This window comes from Phyllostomus hastatus, unplaced genomic scaffold (genome assembly GCF_019186645.2).
Source record: "Phyllostomus hastatus isolate PE091 unplaced genomic scaffold, TTU_PhHast_1.1 phas_contig_29, whole genome shotgun sequence".
Taxonomy (NCBI): Eukaryota; Metazoa; Chordata; class Mammalia; order Chiroptera; family Phyllostomidae; genus Phyllostomus; species Phyllostomus hastatus.
The window spans coordinates 40,078,050-40,100,818 of record NW_025333835.1 but is presented as its reverse complement, the minus strand read 5'-3'; the positions used below and the strand labels follow the sequence as shown (position 1 = coordinate 40,100,818).

General features: G+C 52.9%; 1 protein-coding gene across 2 annotated transcripts in view; it reads left to right on the top strand.

Moving 5' to 3' along the window:
* Window positions 1-22,769, top strand: part of ABCC4 (ATP binding cassette subfamily C member 4) — a 208,919-nt gene that overhangs the window by 109,569 nt on the left and 76,581 nt on the right. For both annotated transcript variants that reach the window (XM_045838973.1, XM_045838974.1), the window contains one exon: window positions 21,363-21,442. In XM_045838973.1, coding sequence (XP_045694929.1) covers window positions 21,363-21,442 — 80 coding nt within the window. The remainder of the gene's footprint in view (window positions 1-21,362; window positions 21,443-22,769) is intronic.

Here is a 22,769-nt window from a genome sequence, read left to right as displayed (position 1 = left end):
GTGGCTGCTGGGTGCCTTCAGCTGAAAGGACACGTTTCTGTGCTGAGCAGCGGGACGTCCGTCGAGGCCTGAGGAGCCCGTGACCGCCCCAGGGAGTGGGTCCTACCCAGCTTTCGCTTCACTGCTAGCCCGCACGGGCGCTGCTTAGTGCCACCGCGATTCGAATGCTGGTGAGGAACACAGTCCCGGTCATGGTCTGAAAGGACGTCGAGGTCCTGCAGAAGCCCGCTTTGCCCCTCATGTGCGTGAACAGCTTGCGCAGTGGAGCCCTTGGAGGGGAATATTTGTTCGTGCAGGTGACACTAGTAGACAGACCCTGAGGGTGGCGGCGATGCTAGCCAGCACATGCATTTGGAGGGGGGCGGGGGAAGACCTAGCGTGCAGAAATCAGCCATGGAAATCCATAAATACCAGGCCAGGAGTGTTCCTGCCCACGCGCCAGCCGGGTTTTACCAGGAGGGGCGGTGGGCGGGTGACGTGTGCAGATCCTTCCGACTGAGGACTCCTGACTGTCTTCAACCTCCAGCTGAATGAGTTCCGTGTAGATCTCAAACCCTCTCCAAGCCCTTCTCCACTCCCCTTAGCTCACAGGTTTTTGAAAGAAAGCGGGAAACGCAGTGATTCCGTGGAGTGGTCCATCCAGCCTTTGGTAGCCTGGGAAGGTGTGCGGTTTGTTCTGTGCCCTTGTGCAGGGAGAAAAGCTTCAGTTCCACATCAGGCCTTAGCACACCTGCAGATTCCTTGGGTCGTCTGTAGCTTGTTATCAGGCTGTCTGTTTAAAGTTAAATTTATTGGGGTAACATGGGTTAATAATGTTACGTAAGTTTCAGGTGTACGGTTTTATAACACACTGTCTGTGAGATTGCCTTGTGTCTTACCACCCGAGGTCTGATCTCCTTCTGTCTCCACGTATGGGCCCCCTTGACCCTCTTCATCCTCCCCTCCCACCCCCTGCCCCTCTGGTAACCTCCATCCTGTTGTCTGTGCCTGTGAGGTTGTTCGTTTGTTTGTTGCTTTCTGTTTCATGTCCCACCTGTGAGGGAAATCATACAGTTCTTGTCCTCTCTTGTCTGACTTAGTTCCCTTAGCATGACACTCTCCAGAGCCATGCACGTGGTTGCCAATGGCGACAGTTCATAATTTTTATGCCTGCGTGGTGTTCCGCTTTATGTATGTCCCCCAACTTCCTTATCCAGCCGTCCGTCAGGCAGCACGTAGGTCGTTTCCATGTACTGGCGACCGTGAATGATGCCACAGTGAACATGGGATGCGTTGTCTTTATGGGTAAGTGTCTTCCAGTGTTTCAGGTGGGTACCCAGAAGGAGGATGGCTGGGTCACATGGTTGCTCCATTCTCGTTTTTTGAGGAACCCCCATACTGCTTGCCGTGGAGGCTGCCCCAGTGGACAGTCCCACCAGCCGGGCACAGGGGCTCCCTTTCCTCTGCTTGTTCTCCACCTTGTTACTTCCTTAGATCACCTTTGCTCTTTCTCCTTGAGGGCTTGTGGGAGGTCCATGGCCTGCCCTCCCCTGGGAGGGTGATGAGGGAACTGCAGACAACCCCTCCCCACAGTCGAGGACACGCAGAGCCGAGTGGGTGGGTCCATTGTGCAGGGTCCTAGGAGAGCCCTGGGCTTGTGACGATGTGTCAGACTTCTAGGGCTGACATCAGGGCGAGGAGAGACTTGGGAAGGAGGAGACTCGGGGGCGAAGCTGAGGAGGTGGGATTGTTTGGAGTGACCTTGGGAGAGGTGGGGTGTGGGGACACGTGGAGGGAGCCCCCGGGATCTCGTTTGGGCAGTGGATCGTGGATCCGAAGGAGCACTGAAGGCCAGGGGTCAGCACGGGGTCGAGGAAGAGTTTTCCATCTGAGTCGGGGCCGGCTTGGTGCCGAGGGATGCTGGTGCCGATATGGAAGAACGAACATTCGGGATGGAGGTGGTTCACCGCTCCGATGTTCTGCATGAAGCGGAGGTGGGGCGTCATGTAGGTATGAGCTGCACTGCGTGGGGAGGTGCAGTCGAACACGCTGCCGGCATGGGTGCGTGTCCTGAGGCTGCGCAGAAGGGACGTAGGGTGAAGAGAGAAAGGAATTCTTCCATTTCTTGAGTTTAAACGGTTTCTGTTTCAAGCAGTTTCGGCGTGGGCCGTGGGGGTGCCCAGGCAGGGGAGGCTCCTGGGGCTGGGGGTGTTCTCGCCCACCTCCCACGCAGCGGGAGGCCCTCACCCTTTTGTCTCGGGGCCAAGTGTCTGGGTTGCAGCTGCCAGGGGAGTGAGCTGAAACATTGCCTCGTCGTGCATCTGACCAGCGGTTACAGCCCCCCCGCCCCACCTTTTATTGACACCGACCTTCGGTGGTCTCTCTCATCGCTGCTGGGGGTGGGCCGTGCCCGCCTGTCTCCACCTCGGCCTCAGTTCTCGGGACGGAGTGCCCAGAGTGCCTGTTTCCTAAATGGGCCAAATGCTGAAAATGCCGGTTTCCGAGCGCCTTCACCTAGTCTCCTGTCCGTCTGTTGAGATGCACCCGTGGGGCCCTTGTCCGGAGCCAGGCATGGTGGCCTCCAAGCCTGCGTGACACCCCAGTAGTGCCCGTAGGAGGGTGGGCGTGGGGGTGTCATGGAGGAAGAGGCCCAGGGGACCATGTGTGTTCAAGGTGGCCTGAGCAGGTGTGAGGAGCGGCCGCTGTTAGAGCGTCTCTGGTGGTCCTGACCACAGAATGAGTTGGAGTTTTCCAGGAGCCCGGGGGGGACCAGTGTTTTGGGGGACAGGCTGGGCCTGGAACGCAGGGCAGGAAGGCCGCCCGGCTGGCGTGGCATGTGAGCAAGAGGGATGGGGAGGGCCCCCTGGCCAGGCGGGATTGTGCGGGGCGTGGGAGGGAGTTTCCACCCTCACCCCTAGAGCGGTAGGAAGTCCCTGTGTTTGGTGTGATGTCTAAGCGCACACCTCTCTGCGGTCACCAGAGCTCCGGCCCGTGGAAGGACCTCAGAGTGCGGCAGAACGGGGCCTTTGGGGGGGCTTTCGTTTTAGACTCGGAGGCGTGGTAACACGACACAAGCTCTGGAACTGTCTGAGGGCTGGGTAACGTGGCGTGTGGCCATTAGATCCTCCGGTTGTAACGTCATTGCATTGGGCAGAACAGCGGCAAATCCCGTTTTCTCACTTTCTGTCACTGTTCGAGGTGCCTCGCACGGACGAGAAAAGGGATGTATGTTATTATACCTTTGGCCCCGAAAATCCCTGCACGTGAGTTCGTGTCTGCACGTTTGCACGCTTCACTTGAAGCTACAAAAGAGATTAGTAGATGGCCTTCGATTAACTTATTTTTGTGGCTGTGAACCGTGGCTGACGGGCTCATCAGTAACCACTCGCTGTTGGCAAAGCGACCTGCGGCAACGAACGTTTCGGCCCTGGAGTGACGTGTACGGTGCGGAGGCAGCGCCGGGGGCTCCCCGTGCGGGACGTTTTGGGACGTTTCTGGACGTTTCTGGACGTTTCCTTAGCATCAGAGGGCGTTTATTGTGAGGAAAGATTGGGGCATGTTTCTGTAAAAATAAAAATGCCGTTCCGTGGTACCCCCCCTTTCCCTGCAAAAAAAAAAAACAACACCAAAAAACAAATAGACGTTTGGTGCCTAATCAGGATTCCAGATGTTCGTATGTATGTATTTATTTGGATATTTATAGTGTTTTCTGTCAAGCCGTTTGCCTCCCTGGGCGCATTCCAGGAATTTTAGAAACATACATGGGCAAAGCCACAGAGATCAAAGACCCATGTCTTATGAACTCTTTGCAGCACTGCGGGCCTGTCCCCAGAATGATTTATGGCCAAGAACCAATGATTTATGTGGCAAGACCTGAGTGAGAGCTCTCGCGCTGTCTGCAGTGTGTCTTGAGGGAAGTCCTGGATGGGCACGGAAGAACCTGTCTCCTCCGTGGGAGTTCCTCCCCTGTGCTGAGCGCGGGCATCCGCCTGAGACCCTCCCGGGCAAGGGTGTCAGCTCCCTGGGCGCCTCCGGTCTCTGACAGTTCCACGTTTCGCTGTTGACGTTTCTGTTGTTTCTTCCTTGAAAACACGGGAATTACTTATTTCTCCACGCTCCTTCAAGCTTGTCCGTTCTATCACATAGAACTTTCAAAGACTGCTCATTAAAAGTGTGGGTTCCGTTTTCTGTGTAACTTTTTTTTAAAAATACTGTGCTATTTTTATTTTTATTTATTTTTTTAGATTTTATTTATTTTTAGAGAGCGAAGGGAGGGAGAAAGAGAGAGAGAGAGAAACATCAATGTGCAGTTGCTGGGGGCCGTGGCCTGCAACCCAGGCATGTGCCCTGACTGGGAATCGAACCTGTGACACTTTGGTTCGCAGTCCGCGCTCAGTCCACTGAGCTACGCCAGCCAGGGCTCTATGTAACTTTTTAAATGATATAATAGCCGTCATCTAAGTGGAAAGTGGCAAGACTGTGTGTGGGAACGAGTGAGGGTCGCTGTGACGGGTGCGGCTGCGAGAGGAAGGGGCCTCCGCAGTGGAGGTGGGCCCGGGGCAGGGGCCCAAGGGGCGCTCTTGTGTTCCCAGTAAGGAAGTCTCAGACACGCCTGGCCTTCCTTGAGGTTCCCACCTGGATGTTTTCGGGGTCGCAGGTTTGGTTCATTGCATCGCTGCTACTTGCTCCCTAGCTGTCTTCTTGTTTCAGCCCCTCACTGCAGACCTCCTCTTCCGGCTGGGGGTCGGGTGGGGGCAGTGGGAGGGTGGGCGGGGCAGGCAGGTGGGTGAAGTGAGGGCTTGGGAAGAGAGACCCTCCCCCCCCGGCCTTCGTGCCCATCCCGAGTGATGCAGGCCTCTCGGCAGAGGGAGCCATACGGAGAATGATAACCTTGACCCTGCTTCCCTTTCCCTCCCTTCACCCCTGGCCCACCTCTGGGGTTCCCTGGTCCAGAAGTGTGCTTTCCACAGTGACTTGGGAACCTTTGTACAGTAGCAGCACCAATCGTAGTGACACGGTGTGGACCTGGCACGGTGTTTGCAGGTCGGGCGTTTGGCAGGCTCGTGCTGGGGCACACCCCATGACTCACTGCGTTTTGAGGTGTTTGATTCTCCACCCCCTCTGTCTCCTCCCCAGCATGGTGACCACCACCCTTAGGTGAGAGATTTGAAAGCAGGGGTGCTCAGGCTAAGTCATTTTGGCTCAGAGGGCTGTAGCACTCTCTCCATCTCCTCCCAGTTGGCATGTTTAAGGAGGAACCTTTTGCCTTCAGCTTGAGGCTGGATCTCCTCGGAGGAGTCCAGCTTTGTAGTCAGTGGCTTTAGGAAGGTCGCCTGGCCTGGGTTCTCTGCTCTGCCCACTCGTGCTGGGCAGAGAGAACCTCAGGAGTGCTGCTGTCTGTCCGAGGTGGAGATGCCCAACCTGGCCTTTCCGTTCGTGTGGTTTTTGATTTAACATCTCCTTTCTTCATAATAAAAGCCTTGCTGTCCCTTAAACATTTATAAAATTATCAAGTCATTTTTCTACGTAATGAAGTTTGCATTAAATTGCATCTGAAAAAAAATCATGATTTACCAACATTTAAAAAAATTCATTGTGTTTTGCTTTATTTTAAAACACAGGGTGAAATTTAACTAGAGATAGAAGCTGCTTTTATGATCTAATGTTTGAAATTCTTTCAGCCCTGGGAACTCGTGGAGTATTTTTTTAAATATAATTTTTACATTTTGTATCTAGGTGATAGGTAATGCGTTCCAGTTGCTATTCCCCATTTCGTCTCTGCAGTTACACACAAGAGTACAAGTAGTTTTTATGCCTAATAAATGAAAGGCTAAATTGAATATAATTGTCAGAACATTTTCTTTTTCTACCTCTGGCATTCAGAACGCTAGGAACATCATGATGTTCTGTGTGAGAATTACAGCTATCATTAGGGTTTGACCTGATCCTGAAATGTAGGGTTTGGGGAAAGGGACTTTGGGCTGAATTTGTGAAATTATCATTTCTTTGCTTCTCATCTCATGTGTTTTGATTCTCTGACACCAGTGTCTCCTTTTGCATTGACTCTTTAGCTAAGGGCCTAAATTAAATACCGTGCGAGCAAACTAGAAACGGTTTAAAATAGTGCAACGTTCAGAAACCTGCTGGTGTCTCCTGGCAGGCGCTAAGCGGTAAAGGAAATCGGGGACCGAATCACGAGGTTCTTGGTCTAATCTCTAACTTCCACTAAGATATATCTAGACATTTTCAGACAGTTTCTGCATAAGGGAGAAAATAGCTAATTTGTGTGTGTGTGTGTGTGTGTGTGTGTGTGTGTGTGTGTGTGTGTGGTAAACAACACATTAGCTAATGATTTTACGTATTGCCTTTCAACGTATACATTAAAACAGGTGCCACATGCTATCTTCCACGCAAGGACCTCTGGGAACAAGAGTCTCCTAGTTCTAGACACGTCATTTAGGTGTCTACACAGCCCACTCCTGCCAAAGAAGTTCAGATGTAACTGGGCCAGTTACAAAAATTCTGAGGGAGAGGCCCCAGGGTCCTGGGAATAACCCCTGTGTTGCATTGCCTCTGGCATTTGGTGGTGTTTTCCTACCCCTTGTCTTCTGTCCGTCTGGCCTGTCTCTCCCCCACTGTTCCTCCCACCTGCACCTACACCCCCAGGTTTACTTGAAGGTATATTTCTTCTCGCCTTGCCCACGAAGCTGTCACTTAAGTGGGCCTTGTGATCACACTTCCCTCAATACATGTTTTTTATGCATTCTTTTTCTAGAATGTTCTGTGGTATTTTCCTTGGTTAAACTCAGACTAGCTCATCTCCTGCCTCCCTAGATCCAGTGAGACATTCGTTCGCCTTTGCTTTTCCTTCCAAGAGATGTGTCCCCTGGAAGGTGCAGAGGAAGGTGCCCACGGACAGTCCTTGACCTGATGGTGGTTGGCCCGGGTTTAGGATTGGACTCAGGATGTTTCACTTTCACGATGGCGCAAAAGTGATCTGCATTCGATGGAAACTGTGCTTCGCATTTTGAATGGCGATCTTCCCCGGGCTCGTGATTTGTGGCACACGCCCTGGTTCCCAGTCAGCCACGCGGCCGTGAGCACAGACCTCCGACGCTCTGTGGTGCGCCGTGTCACCCACCGGGGTCTGTGGGATGTCATGTTCTGTGTGTGACGTCCTGCCTTGTCTGCACGACGCCCAACGACAGGCTCGCGTTAGTGTTCCCAGCGCGTCTAGGGTGGGCTAGGCCGAGCCGTGCCGTGCAGTAGGCTGCGTGTATGAGATGCATTTTTGGCTTACAACATTTTCCACTTGAGGTGGGTTTATTGCAACCCAACCCCATCCTGAGTTGAGGAGGAGATCCTCCGTGCTTCCCTGTCTGTGGCCTTTCAGACCCACCTTTGCTTTATTTTGTTGTTTCCTCTTAGCTTCTCATTCTTAGGTTATCTATCTGCTCACCAAGGGCAGGGGCTGTTAGTGCTTCTGAAAGACTCTTTCTCCTGCTTTCGGGTGTCATTTCCAGGGTTCTGACGGGGGTGTCCTCGACTTGAAATCGTAGAGAAAGCGGGAAGCTTTCAGTGAGTCCAGGTCGTGTTGGTTTGGCCACGTCATCCGTTGGGACTGAATTCCACTGGTAGATGTTTTGCCCCCTAACCTGGAAGGTTTTCCAAGGTGTTGGGAGCGGACAAGAGGGTGGTCAAGAGTATTGATTGTGTAGAATACTTCAGAGAAAGGTAAATTGCTGTCGCGTTTTCTAAAGGTCAGCCAGTGCTTTGCGGAGGAAAATGTTAACACATTCCGCTCTGTCTCCCCTCACCCTGCGGCCGGTGGCATTTCTGTGTCCCTGCTGTCAGCGGGCAGCCCCTCCCTTTGCTCGTTTCCACCCCCAGCAGATTTCTTTGTCTTCCCCCTGCTCTGCTTTCCCTGGAGAGAAAGTCCTCCTCTGCTGGGGTGCTGGGCGGGACTCCGGGACCTCCTGGCCCCCCTGAACGCACACGTTCTTGTCTCCCACACCAGGATTGTGACAGAGGTGCCTGCCACAACCGACACCCGCTCTTTGGTTCTGACGCCGGGGTGCTAAGTGCCACCGTGGAGCAGACAGGTGTGCAGCGAGAATGGGGTTTGCGAGGGGGGATAGCTATAAAGTCTGGCTTTTTTTTTTCTGTTAAAAATTGTGGTGAAACGTACATAGCATGAAGTGTAGTGTCTTAACCATTGTTAAGTCCACAGTCAGTGGCACTGAACACCGTCACATTGTTGTGTGACCGCCGCCGCCCCCGTCTCCGGAACTTTCCACCTTCCCGAACTGAAGCTCTGTCCCCATTAAACCCCATGTCCCGCATCAGCTCCCCGTGCCTCCCTCCAGCCTTCGGCAACCACCATGCCGCCTCCTGTCTCTGCGAATTTGACTCTTCCAGGCTCCTTTCTGTGAGTGGAATCACCCGGCATTTGTCCTTCCGTGATTGGCTGACTTCATTTAGCATGACGTCCCCCAGGTGCATCCGTGCCCCGGCGTGTCAGCATTTTCTTTCTCGAGGCTGAGAATCGTGTGTGTGTGTGTGTGTGTGCGCGCGCACGTGCACCACACTGTGTCTTCCCACTAACCCACCGACAGGCACCTGGGGTTGCCTCTACCTTTTGGCTCTCATGAACAATGCTCCTGTGACCGTGGGTGCCCAGCTTTCAATTTTTTTCGGCACCTGCCCGGAAGGGGAATGGTTGGATCGAACGGTAGTTCTGTGTTTGATGTCCCGAGGAGACGCCCCGCTGTCTTCCGCAGCGGCTGCAGCATTTTACATCCCCACCAACAGTGCACAGGGTCGCAGTTTCCTTACATCCTCTCCAGCCCTTGTTGTTTCTGTCTGTCTGTCCCTGTCTGTCTTTCATAGGAGCCATCCTCACAAGTGCCAGGGGGTGGAATCCCTCATCGTAGGAGGTGGCCTCGGGCTCCAGGCCTCAGGGGCAGCCAGTGCTGCGTCCCGTGGGATGGTCGGACGCCACCTCCCCACGAGGCTGGGTGTGGGGGTGCCATGCTGGGGATGCAGGTTTATCAGCTGCCGGGCTCTCCTGTCCTGGTTCCTTGGCACGCTTCCTCTTTTCTGGGCCCGCGCCTGAAAATTAGACCCGACGCAGCCCGTGTTTAGATTTATTTGCAATTCCTTAACTCCTTTCCTGTTTTCCTTTCGACAGGCTTTGGCAGCAGAAGTCTTTTTCAAGGAGTAAATTGATTTAGGTGGCAGGCACCCCACCTGAATTTTGTTACTTGCTGGCAGGTCAGATGAATGGGCACTGTGCTCTCAGCACATTTCTGCCCAGTGCTTACTGGGCCGTTTTGCAAGAGTGTCTGCAAAGGTGATAATAGGCTGTCATTTTGGGGTCTAGAAGAAGGAGGAGGAGGAAGAAAAAACAAGAAACAGGGCCTATTTTGTATTTACAGGCGGCCTGTGGGGAAGCTGGAATTGCTGTAGGGCAGTTTACATGGCTAGACACACGTGAAGAAGATAAGCAGCCCAAAGACGTGTCTTTGTAGGCAGAGGGGAGAAGAGAGGGACCCGATCAGTCGCTGTTAGCCGTGTCGGAGACCCATTCTCCGGGGCCGCCAAAGGTTTTTTTATTCCCCTGGCACTCCCCATTTCCTTGGAGAATGCAGCCTCGTTTTATTAATGACTTGATTGACTTGATGATTGGGTTACAACGCACTTGATTTACTGGGGAGACGTTTTGTGCCTGTCAGCACTTTGTGCAAGGAAATCTACTTTCTGGCACTGCTTCGATAGACGGTAAAACTGCTTATATTCGCAGGAAAATTTGTTTTGCCACGGTATGTTTGTGTACAGATGCAGTGTGACTCCCCAGCCTCCCCCCACTCCGCCCACCCCCGAAGCATCACCAGTCTCGGTGCCGAGGGACAGACGCAGGCAGGGCTGGCATCGTCGTGTTGGAGCCGCAGGGAGCGGGGCGTGGGTTCGTGTCCGAGGGGCTTGCTGAGAGAGACCTCACGCTCGTTACTCTGGTCAGCTACTCGGTGCTGTGTTTCTGTGCCACTCTGTTTGGACTTTGCAGGTCTGGTTCACCGTGTCTCTCTTTTTCGAAATAGCGAGTACAGCGTGGGCCGTGCCTTCGCCGGGACGGCCCGCGTGCGGATGTAATGGGTGACGCCCAGTAAAAGTGGGCCTCGGTTTCCTCAGGGCCAGTTTACGAGCAGAGTCGAAGTAGATGTTGGTAATGAGTTTTTCATGAAGTTTCTCGTTCATGAAAACAGTGTCCTTATAAATTCAGCTTTAGTCGATTATAATAAATTTAATCTGGGGGGAAGTTTGTTTTGTGAAGCATGACTTCCCCTTTGAAAAAAATTACCCCGCACATATTTTGCTCTTAAGAGACAACAGTGCATTTTATTCATTTACTTTTAAGGTTTTATTTTTAAACATATGATTAAGACGAGTGCTGACCCAGCATTTAACAAAGCCGGGCTAGGGCCCCCTCTCTAAAGAGAGGCAAATAAAATTTGTCGACAGCCTCTGCAGGATAATGCCATAAAGCCCATTTTCAGCCAAACGGTACAATGTTTAATTCAGATTTGAATCAGCAGTGAAGTACAAAAATAATGCATTTTAAAAATAGCAGCATTAGTGACACTATGGCTATGCTTACAGTACTAGTGTAGGCTAAAAAAAAACCAAACAGAAAAAACAAAAAATCCCCAGCAAATCCAGAGCTGTGTCGCTTCCCTTGATACAGTCTTCACAGGAAGAAATGAACGTGCAGGAAGGTAGAGAGTCCTTCCGAGAAGCGTGATAGGAAACCTTTGGGAACTGCCAGCAGCGCTTAAAGTGGACCCCTGGGTTTTCACGGGGAGCTGTGTTATAAAGGGGCATTTCATTGGAAGGAACCAGACTGATAAGTTGGTTGCAGGAAACCAAAAACGATGAATGGGTTTTTTTGCTGGAAAGACAGTTGTGCGGATCAGGGGTTTTTGTGCCGGGTAACCACGCGCTGCTAGAGAAATGGCCGCAAGCTGCCCTTCCTCGGGGTGGAGGGTAGGTTCTCAGTCTGTCGTTCTTTTCCCCGCTCAGAGTGAACAAACACTTGGAGTAGTGGGGCCGACAGCCGGCCCTCTGCTCTTCCGGTTGGGGAGAAAGGAGTCTCGGGGCTGCAGTGTGGGGAGAACCCTGGGGACTGGTGCACGCCCTTGTGTGCCCCGGAACAGCCGAGCGCACTCCGAGTCCCGCAGCTGAGCGGGCTGCTGAATGAGGGAGGAAACAGGATCACGCAGAGGTTTGATGTCTTTTTACGGGACAACCAGAGTTTCGGTTCTTTCGCTCTGAGGTCAGCCTGGCCATTGTGTGGTTTAATGAATCATTGTTTAACTAAGATCCTGCCAAGTATTTGACCATTAAATAGCCTCCAATCAGCCTAGAGTTGTTCCCTCGCAGGCTCTTATTTGACTGAGATTAATTGGCATTGAATTGGTATGTAATTACCTCTGCAGAAATCTAAGAACAGCTTGTGTTCCGATGAAGTTGTTTGATTAAAAAAACTTGCCTGGCGCCGAGGACGGCGGCGCGGGCTCCGCGGCACCTTGCTGCTCGCAGACTGGTGTCCCGGCTGCTGCTCCGAGCTCACAGGGCGGCCCTGAGTGCCAACAGCCCGCGCTGAGTCCGGCTGTAAATTCTTTACTATGTCGAAGATGGCTGTGGGACTCAGACAGCATAAGTCTGTAAATCTTGTTTTTTTTTTTTTTAATGTTGAGATCCTTGTGAAGTTATTTATTGGCCAGTTAAACACGCTAAGTCAGTGGATTGGCTCCCTGGGCTTACGGTCGCCCATTTACAGGCAGAGCAGGTGTCCAGAGGGAGAGGCCCTCCACCTGGGGGCGCTGACATGAGGAGGGAGGGGCAGGTGGCAGGGGTGGGGGGGCAGGGAGGGGGGGCAGGGAAGAGAGGGCCTGAAGGCTCTGGTTTCCCTGTCTGTCCTTAGGTAACCGCCAGCCAGCAGCGTGAGAAGGGACAAGTGACCACTGGGGAGGGGTGGGGCTCCAAGAGACGAAAACCTTGAAACAGGAGGGAGGCCCTTGTGTTTTTTTTTAAAGATTTTATTTATTTATTGTTTAGAGAGGGAAGGGAGGGAGAAAGAGAGATAGAGAGAGAGAAACATCAATGTGGGGTTGCTGGGGGCCATGGCCTGCAACCCAGGCATGTGCCCTGGCTGGGAATCGAACCTACAACACTTTGGTTCGCAGCCCACGCTCAATCCACTGAGCTACGCCAGTCAGGGGCCCTTGTGTTTAAAAAACGTGTCAGGGAGCGGGAATGAAAAGAGTGGGGCAGTCAAGGTAAAAAAAAAAAACAAAAACAACTAGATCTCAGACACCAGCTTCCACGAGTATTTCACAAAGTTGTCTCGAGAAGTCCGGGTGGCTGTAGAACAACTCGTAGAGCTCGGGTGGGAGGGAAGGCGGCTTTTGGCTGCAGAGACGAGGTGACAGGTGACGGATGTGCCCTGTGGCGTGAGGGAGGCGAAGCTGGACTGGGGAGGACCGGGGGCGTGTTTGAAGGGGCCAGGCAGGATCCCAGGTGAGAGAAAGACGACGGCTTGCCTCGGAGGTACCGTGTCTCCTAGGCTTTTCGTAGCTGACAGGTAGAACTGCACCACTTGGGGCAGCATTCCCAGTTCTTACAACTTTTATGTGAATTTTGAAAAGAAATGACTCGGGAGGGGAAAAGGATTTTTTTCCCTTCCTTTTTTAGTGGTGTTCCTCTCCCCCCCACCCCCAAACAAAGGCCCACGCATTTACGCATATAACACAGCCGAGCTAGTTTTGTGCGTTGTCTGTTGGCGGCTCCCAGATGTTACGACGATGTGCTGGAGACAGAGCCGCCGATCAGGTGTGGGTGCCGGCTGCCCTGCCTCCAGCGCACCTTCCCTCGCTTTCCCCGGGGTGGGCAGTGGGAGGGCGGGCCCCTTGTCTTCCATCTCCATCGCGTTCCCACACCAGGTGTTTTGCCGCCCGTTTTTGAGCATGACATGTGCCTCGTCGGGGCGCTGGAGGCAGGGACAGTGCACCTCGCCCACCGGATGGGGTTTTGCAGTCGAGGTTTTCTCAGGGACTGAGTCTGGCAGCCGCCTTTGTGGCCGTGGGAACCCTGTGCTCAGGTGGACGCGTTAGCCGGAGGCCTGGCCGCTGCCATCGCTGAGCACAGTCCCCAGGTGAGCCTGCTCCAGGTTTTAAGCCCCTAGTGCCCGTGGTTCTGGGGACGTGAAATAGAGGCCGTGCACTTGGCCTTGAAAGACAGCTGAGGGAACGATTTTTGTCTGGGACACAGCAGGGTGCATTCCTTTGGTAGGAGAGGTCAAGGGGTTGAGAGGTTCTTGTCTGGGCCACTGAACTCTGGGGCCACTCCACTTCCTGCAGTTCAAGTTTTAGGGAATCCCCTGAAGTCATCCGTGCACAGTGCGCATGGGCATTTCCTGGGGGAAATGCTCCGTAGCTCCCATCAGCCCCACCGTGTTCACAGCCGTCGTTCTAGAGATTCTCCTGCACGTTGCTGCCCACTGGTCTGTACCCTCCCGGCCGTACGTGAGCCAGACAGCCACCAGCCAGCAGCCAGACTCCTGTGCGACATACACACCAAACCACAAGTGAGCTCGGGCTGAAAACCTAAGGGCAGCCACCTGGACCAGCTTCCTGGCTGTTGTCTTTTCAGCGCTTCGGAAATGCTCAGGAAGGACCCCTTACTGCAGCAAAGCATGTACGGCTGCCGCGGGGCAGTGGCCTCCTGGGACAGTGGCCGCCTGGGGCAGCCCGTGAGGCGGATCCGCTCCTCCCTCAGGGTTACTTCCTCACTACACCCAGCAGCGGAGCTGGGCCATAGCACAGGTTCAGCTCCGGGTGTGGTGGAGCTCAAGTCCTCGGACTTTTCTGATCGATGGACCCTGAGTCCCCATTCGTTCTTCCGTTCATTCATTTGCTTACTTGTTAATTCATTCGTCCAGCCTGCGGTAATCCCTCTAGTTTAATTTTGAGGTGGAGTTACTTTAAGTGTTTTACTTTAATTACGGTTAGCCCAGAGAGAATTGCTGGAACTCCTCTAACCAGAAGTGACAAGAGCATTTAGCCTCCGGTGGAGCGGGCATCAGCCAATCAGAAGGGGCCTGGCCCGACAAGCGCTGGTTTGACCATTGCCATTCTTCCCAGCTTCACACCAGGCCTGCCTATAACTTGATTAGCTCTTGTTATTCATTGGTACTTAACAGAGCTTTCAGATCTGTCCAGGGAAGTGGCTGTAAATGTGTCAACATGAACTTTCTCAATCTCTGTAATGCTGGGTGGGAGTCCCCGCTTGGCTACTTCACAGCTGGGTGTCCTTGAGTTAATTTTTTCAGTCTCTAAGCCTCTGGAAAAATGGGAACAGTATCTCACTCAGAGTTCTGAGATGATGTGTATGCCCTGCTTAACACAGTTTCTGGCACACTGGGTGCTGTGGTGGTGGGAGTGGTGGTGGTAACCGTGGAAATGGAGCACGAGTGAACCGAAACCACCACGAGAAGAAATCCCGCCCAGCTCTGCGGTGTTGCGGTGCGCGGTGCGGGCGTGGTGATGCCCTGGGTCTGTGCGCACGGAGGCTGAGACGGAACACCGCTCCTTCTGTCTTCTCTAGAGCTCTTCTGACTTCCTTCAGCCTAGCCCTGCTGTGTGGGCGTCCCTCCGTCCTCTCCCCACTGGGGAGAGGGTCCCTCCTTTGCACGTCCCCCTTATACCCGCTGCTCTGGAGAGACACTGACGGGAGAGGGAACTGAGGCCTCCCTCAGACCGCAGGGAAGTTCAGAGGAGGCTCCATTCCGCTCCCGTTCCGCACCCACGTTCTCTCCAGCCTTAGCGCACTTAGGTCGTGTTCTTTCCCTCAGCTAGGCAAGTATTTGTCATCCTTTGGTCCTTTCCCACTTATTGAGTCCTCACAGGTGTCATTCCTCCCACCTGGACAGACTCGCCCCTCTCCATCGGCCCGTGCTCTGCCTCCGTGCTCTGCCCTCCGTCCGAATTCTCAAGCATCGTCTCCTCCGTGAGGACGTGCTAGGCTGACCCTGGCCCTGCCCTGTAACTTGCACCGTCTGGCGACACCCGCTGTTGCTGCGGCTGGCTGTGTCGTCGGCACCTGGCTTGTGCACGTCCAGTGCCACCTAGGTGTGTGCTCCCGGTGTTCTGCGTCACTCTGTGTCACCGTGTGTCACCGTGTGTACTGGATTCACTTACGTGTGTCCTGTTGGTCTGCCACCAGTGTTCGACTAGACCGTGCCCCAGGACACACCACACAACAAAGTTGGGTCGAATTTTAAATCTAAACAGCAAGCACTGGCAGGGGGTTCAAGGTGTGTTGTCTGATTGGCGAGTGGGAAGAGAAGCTACAACGAAAGAGAATGCGTGAGCTGGAGGAAGGAAAACGCGAAGCTGGGAAGGGAAAACGGACTGCGAGCGCGCCCTCAGTCTTGAGGACATTGGGGTTTTACATGTCCTCTCGTCTGGGCAGCCCTCCCTGGGGTCTTCCAGGTGGGGGAGAGATGAGAAAGATCCCACTAGACCGGGAGAGAGCACATGAGACTTTCTGAAGCTCTTTGCCTGTCATCTGCCATGTTATGCAATAAAACCTCGAAACGACTGTTGTTAATATGTCTGTGTCATGTGAAGAGGCGAGAGGGCACCAGACTCCGACCGTGCCGCCTGCCTGTGCCACACGGGCGTTCTTCCACATGGCCGGAGGAGGACCTGCCGCCCCTCATTGCCTGACTGCTGACCTGATTCTTAACTCCCGGGAGATGCAAAAACCCCACAGTGTTAGGTGCCCACCTGCCACCGCCCCCGTCGGGACCACCCTGCAGGCGTGTCCCTGAGGTGAGTCCACCTGGGGCTCTCCCTACTCCTTCCCCATCGGGCCGCTGCCGCCAGCTGGAGCCGTGTCCGGGACCTGTCCCCCGACCTCCCTCCAGGCTCCGCCTGCTGTGTAAGCAGGTAGGTGGCGCCGCCAGCGGAAAACCAGCAACCACAGGTGCATCTGTCCCATGTTTGCTGTGACAAGGAGGACGGGTCCTTTCGGGGCCGTGTACAGGGCAGAGTGGGCTTCTTCCATAGCACGGGGGTGACCTCGCCCCCTCAGGCCTGGGTACTGAATTTAGTGCCTTAAGAAGATGGCCTGGATCAGCACATCCCCTTTGAGAGCTATCGGTTAAATCGAGTGTCATCTCTTATGCATTTTGGCCTTTACATTCTAGGAGGAATTCGTAGCTCCGGAGGAAGTCTACAAACCTAGGCCATGGTTAGGCAGAACTGTGCCCCAGTGTCTGGTTACCTACAGCATGACTGTCAGCACCTTGCTGCTCCTCCCATCCTTCCCCTCCGCCCTGGCTGCCTGCTCCCTATTCCCCATGTGCTCTGTCTCCACCCCACCCCTGCACCTGGGGACTGCGGTCCCCTTGCCCCACTTTCCCCTCTTCTAGATGGGTGCTTCCCGGACATCGCGCCAGCTTCTGTAGATCGCTGTGCCCTAACTCCGTCTGCTGCTGCAAACTGCAAATGCCCTTTGCAGGAGCACAAATGAATTGGTTCGACCACAACGCCAGGAAAGTGACGAGAGTCTGATGAACGAGACGCTGCATGTTGCGACATGAATTTCCCCAGAAAACAGCCGCCAAAAGGAGGCTGCGTGAAATACCAAGCCCCGGAAGCAGGGACTGAAATTGGAAAACAAACCATTTGTTCTGTATGGCAGAAGGGCTTGTTTGTTTTATTTATTCATTCAAAGTGTGCTCTAGTGCCTTCTACGTACCGGGCATTGGTCCAGGCACTGGGGAAGCAGCAGTGAATGACAGAGGCAGGACCCCTTGCCTTAATTATGTCTTATTCTCATTTAATTTGCATGGATAAAATGGGACACAAGTTTTCAGCTCTTGGATGCAAAAAAATTTTTTAAAAGGGCAGTAGTTACACATTTGTAAATGTGACAAGGTTATCATACGAGTTCTTGGACTGAGGGACCATCATCAGGACTGTCCAGATTCCGCCTCGTTGCTCAGAGGGTTGTCCCTGGACCAGCGGCGTGGGCATCGCCAGGGAGCTGTCAGAGAGACGCGCAGCATCCCCGGCCCCACCCAGAGCTGTTGGGAACGTACATTTTAACCAGATCCCTGGGAGCTTCGTGTTCAGATTCAAGTCTGGGAAGCGTGGCTTTCGTGAGCGGCAGGCTTGTTCTGACCTGATGCCAGTCGGGTCCTCGGGACCTTGCAAAGTTGGCAGGCGTGGTTGCAGATCAAAGACTCCAGTCTCCCGGTCGTGGTCAGAATTCACCTTTCCCGTCGTGTCCGCAGAGCTGAGGGACGACAGTCATTGCGTAGGCCCCAGGGCTCCCAGTCTCCCTTCAGCGAGAGCTGCTTTTTCAACACCGATGTTGCCCATGCGTTTGTTTCCATGTCAGGGTCCGTCTGCGCCTGTTCCCCTCGTTAAACGTCAAGCTGGAAAACCTGAGTTTATGGTGTGGCACAGGTTCCGTTTTGAGGGCCCCCCACCCCAGGCACTTCGCAGTTGGTTACAGGCTGTACCTGAAATGCGGTCCGTGTTTACAAAGGGTGTGTGATCTAGGTGTAAATTCAAGACAAATAGACATGAAAAGCCGTCAGACCTCGGTGATATATTCCGAGATATAACCAGACTCCAGGGGGAACCTGGAAGCAAGCTGAAACAGTCCCTCATCAAAGTCAGAGAAACGGTGCCTGTAGACACGAAAACCGCTCCGTCTTGGCCGAGAGCAGATTGGGGCCTAGCTGAGGCCCTTGGAGGTTACAAGGTCTCCTCGGTCCTCGTCACTAAAGTAAAGCTGGAGGTTCAAGGCCAGCGCGGGGTGGCAGGAAGTGTGTCACAAAGCATAGTAACGTAAAAGCCTAGCATTTGGGGGTGGAGGGGCGCACCAAGGTAACAGCATCGTGTTGAAGAACAGTCCATCTATGGCTCAAAATACTAGTTCTGGGTTGTCAAAAAAGGAGGAGTTGATGCTCTACCTTTTGTTTGAGAAGACAAAAGTCTGCACTCCATGTGAACAGGTTTCTGCCAAAATGATTCAAGCCAAGAGTTTGTTACTTAAAGGGCTAATGAGTAATTGGGGAATGTTACTTTCTCCAGACTCACTCTCCATCTGATTTTCTTCAGCAGTCTCTTTTTGAACATGTGGCACTTTCTTCTGATCAAGGCTTTTTGGGCTGCTAGGGGCAGCACCCACCGGCATTAGCTCCACGAGGAGGGCTCGGAAGCCCTCCCTCTATGCTCGTCCACGTGGACGTAAGGGCCCTGCCTGGGAGCAGCCTGGGAGCAGGCTGGTGGGAGGGGCCGGGTAGTAAGGGAGAAGGGGGGGTTTCCAGAGCCTGGCGAACTTGGCCTCCACTCCCTCTCCTGCCTCGCTCTTCAAGGCACCTTTGTAAAAATCTCAGATCTTCACCAGACAAAGCTGGGAAGTTACTAGCCCTGCCGCGTCCCTGAAAACTCTACGATCGGTAACAGTGATGTGACTCACACCTTGCACAGGTGTGCTGCTCTGCATCTTGGAAGGTGCCTTCATAAGCACATCTCTTATCCTCACAATCTTTCATCCTGTAAAGGAGTCAGGCAAATGTTATCACCTCTGCGGTGCAGATAAAGGATTTGTGTCCCGGCAGAGGTTGGAGGGGTTGCCTGCGGGCCTGTGGCTGCTAAGTGCCCAGGGAGGACCAGGACTCTGGCTTTTCCAGGGATGGTGTCCTAATTCCCGCTGCTCTCCCAGTTTCGTGACCTTCTTTAGCAGCCCTGCACTGACGGCCTACTCTGCCTGCAGCGGCGGTGGGAATGCTGGGCCCGCAGACGCCTGCAGCTCCCACTTCTCTTCTCACGCTGGTGTGCAAGGAATTAGTTTGTGCAGAATGACGCAGCCAGTCCAGCACTGGCTCAGCTCCCTGCGTGGCTCCCTTATGTGCACCGAAAGCTCGGTCCAGCATGCCGGTCGGAAACGGGGCTGGGTCCTCTGGTCACGGCGAATCCCTCTTCGCTCTCTCTACATCCCTGGAGATTGTGTAGCAGGGGCCACGTGCGTGTGAAGGGAATTTATCATTGGGATTTCATTGGGAGACCTTTGAGGAAACCTCATGACTACCGAGGCCGTGAACTTGAAATCACAGCAGTCTATCGCAAAGCCACATGAACTGTTCTGCAAACACCACTCATTTTCGTACTTGTTTCTTAGAGCAAGGAAGTGACCGCTGAACCTTCTAATGTCACATTGCCGACACCCCACTCGTTGGTGAATGAGTGTTTCGTTTTTGACCGTCTTTGACATGCAGTTCAGTGATGGCGCAGCCTTGGTGGGAGAGGGTGTTTCTCAGTTGTGTTTTCCTCGAATGTTACACTCGTGGCCCACTGTGCTGTCTCAGACCCGAAGACGCTCACGTGGGGTCGAAGGTGAAGGGGGTGGTTTCACATACTCTTCATCTCTGTGTAGCGTGTCTCTCTCTCTTTTAATTTAAAGATTGCTTTCAGCATTTTTTAAGCTGAACCATACCTACAAATGCTTCTGAATCCTGCATATGTGAAAAAGTACTTCTCTGTTGAAGAAATAACAAGCATCCAAACTATGTTTTTAACATCTTTTTGACGTATTTTCCTCATTTTGCTACTGGTATTTTAAGAAGATGAAAAGTAGGTAGGCCACAGAATCCAGAAGAACAGTACAGCCCATCCCGTGTTCACGCTCAAAAGCACGACTGATTGGACAATAACCCAACCCCTCGTCCCTCCAGCCGTGGCCCAGGACCAGCGGCAGGGCATCACCTGAGAGCCTGGTAGAAATGCAGAATCTCAAGCTCCACTCCAGGGCTCCCGAATCGCCATCTGCATTTTGGCCAGTCGACCATCTGCCGCTGCCCGGCAGACTTCCCCGGGGGGGGTGCGGCAGAACCCCCGGGGAATGGAGGTTTCCTCACCTCGAGCTTGTGGTTTTGGTTTTGGCCACCCATGGGGTGTGGTGGCTGGTTGTTTTCACACGCATGAGCCCGTTTGGTCCTCAGACTTACCCTCTAAAGAACGGTTGTCACTGGGGCTGCCAAAGGTGCCACCAAAGGTGCCATGTCTGGAGTCTGTGTTTGCAAAGCCTGAGACTGGAGACGTGAGGCCCAGCTTGCTGGGGCGTGGCCTGGCCCAACGTGAAAGCCTCCCGTGGCTCCAGCTCCTCGCTCCGGCACACCCTGTGCTTCCTGGCCGAGCCCGGGCGCCTCGTGGGAGGGCTGCAGAGGCAGCGTTTCTCGGGCAGTGGAAGCTCAGCTCCCAGCCTCTCGCCACGTGTGGTCTGGGGGGTGGCTCGGTAGGAAGGGCCTTGGCAGGAAGTCACCTGTGACCAACTTTAGGAGGAGCGTGCTAGATCTGTCTCACCTCCATCTGGTTTCTCGAAGCATCCATTACAGAAGTTTAGGGCCTAGAGAGACGCATTTCCCCAGAACTGCCACAGCAAAATAGGCTGTGTGTGTGTGTGTGTGTGTGTGTGTGTGTGTGTCTGGCTCCATTCTTTTGCATTGAATCGTTTGAAAGACTAGATATTTATTAGAAATTAGTTCTGAGCTTCTGATTCTGAAGCCTATAGGATATGCAGTTTTCTTGGGCTCTGAGGGGGGTGGAAATAAAATCTGTGATAAGAAGTGCTCTTTGATCATCGGATAACCCTGTTTTTCTGCCTACATTCCTCCTGTCTCCTGGGATGTCTGAGCCCGTCCATGTTTGTCATCCCTGGTGCACTTCCAAGAACCACCTGTTACCCATAGATAGTCTCACAGTTTGAGAACGGCAGGATTCCAGGTCTTCCCGAAATGCGAGGTGCTGTGAACCATCCTGGGGGGACAAAAAAAATAAAGAGTTCATAACCACAATTATTTAAAAAGCACCACTTAGCAAAATCAGTTCTGATAACAAGCGAAATTAGTATAACAATTAGGATCAATTTGTGTGTTTTCAGTGCAGTTGTTTACTTACCTGCTTAGCAGTTGGATGGAAGCGTGAGGTGGGATCTAAAAGGAGGGAACCTTCTCAGATCCACCTACGCTTCCATATGCTGTCACAAGACTGCCCCCCCCCCCCGGTCTTTTAAAAATCACGACCAGATTTCGGCTCCCTCCCCACTGCCATTTAGTGGTGTCTGTGTTCCTCTTTAGGTATCATTCTGTTTTCTTTTTCTTTGCCACTGACATAAGCTAATTTCATGTGAATGTGTTATGTATTAAATACATATGCATTGAAAGTACTGTTTTGATTTTGCCTGTGAGTTGTTTCTCTCAAAGGACCTATCTGGGGAAATGAGTAATTCCTCCTGTCCTGTTCTTGCAGGAAGAATTCTAAATCGATTCTCCAAGGACATCGGACACATGGATGACCTGCTGCCCCTGACATACCTAGACTTCATCCAGGTAACACAGCTGTGATGTCAGGTTCTTCGACGGAAAACAGAAGTTCCTCGTTGTGCCGGGGCCTGCCCGTGGGGGGCTCAGGGTGGGCCTCTCGGCCTGGCGACATGTAGTGTCAATTGCGAGAAGGGCCGTGTTTGTCCAGGAAAGGTGTGGCGATGAGTCGGAGGCTGAGTTAACATGAGTAATGCCCCGTGTGTAGGAGTGGCTACACGGTCCTGTCAAAGTTAGTTCAAAGCAGCTACATGCTGGGTAAGTGGTTCTCCATCTGCCTTCCAGGTATCTGGCGCGAAGTTCACTTGACTGAGAGCGCATTTCATAATACAGAAACAATCACCTCTCACGGAAAGATAGCCCAGATTAGCTAAATTATGCATTGTATTACCACAAAGGAGAAATATTTACTGCACCATTTTCTGTGGATAAAACCAGGTGTGGTTATTCACAAAGAAAAGATTAGTTAATAATAAGGCGAAAATAATACTTTGTTAGCAAGGACAATGGAGAGCAGTCATTGCAGACGCAAAGCCTGGTGAAGCCAATAGTAATTCGAGTTCAGGATCCAAGTCATCTCAGAAAACGTCCTTTTTTGTTTTTCTAGGCAGCTTTTCTTTCACCTGTGGATTGCTCTAAGTCTTAAGGTGTCTTTTTTAAGGAAAACCAACAATCCCACAGAAATACCTTCTGTGAGGCGTCTGCTTTGTCTGTGAACTTGAGGTTTTGAGAGAATACTGTTGGGCCATCTCGTCTCTCATCCTCTCCTGCAGTGCGGTTGCTCGTCTGCGTTGTCTTTTCTGTTGTTTAATTCCGTCTCCTTTTCGGTGATTCGGGCCAGAGGGCTTTCTCCTTCATCTCCAAGTGTTTATTTTGGAAATGAAACGCATTAGCCGAAGGTTGCACATACTCGAAAATCGCAGCTGCCGTTGCTGGGACTTCACGAACCTTTCCACTTCTCCCAAGTGCCAGTGCAGAGCAGTCTCCTCGCGAGCTCACTCGAAGGCCAGGCAGGAGAAATGCCACAGTGAGGGTGTGCGGTGATGATGGCTCGGTCCTCATAGCCCCCCCTTCCTCTTTTTTATCTCTTCTGGAGCCATGGTGATAAAAGGAGCCAGAATTGCTTAATTTGGAGAATTAGCTATGTCAAAAAAAAAAAAAGAAAAGAAAAGAAAATCAGGAGTAGGCCTGAGATGATTATACAGGCATTTCTGTCAGTCGCACGGAAGTGCAGCCATGAGCATCTGACTGCAAACAGGCCGGCCCGCGGGCAAGGGCGTCTGCTGTTGACCGGCCTGGCGGAAGCCGGGACTCAGGCCGCGTGCTTCTGACTGCA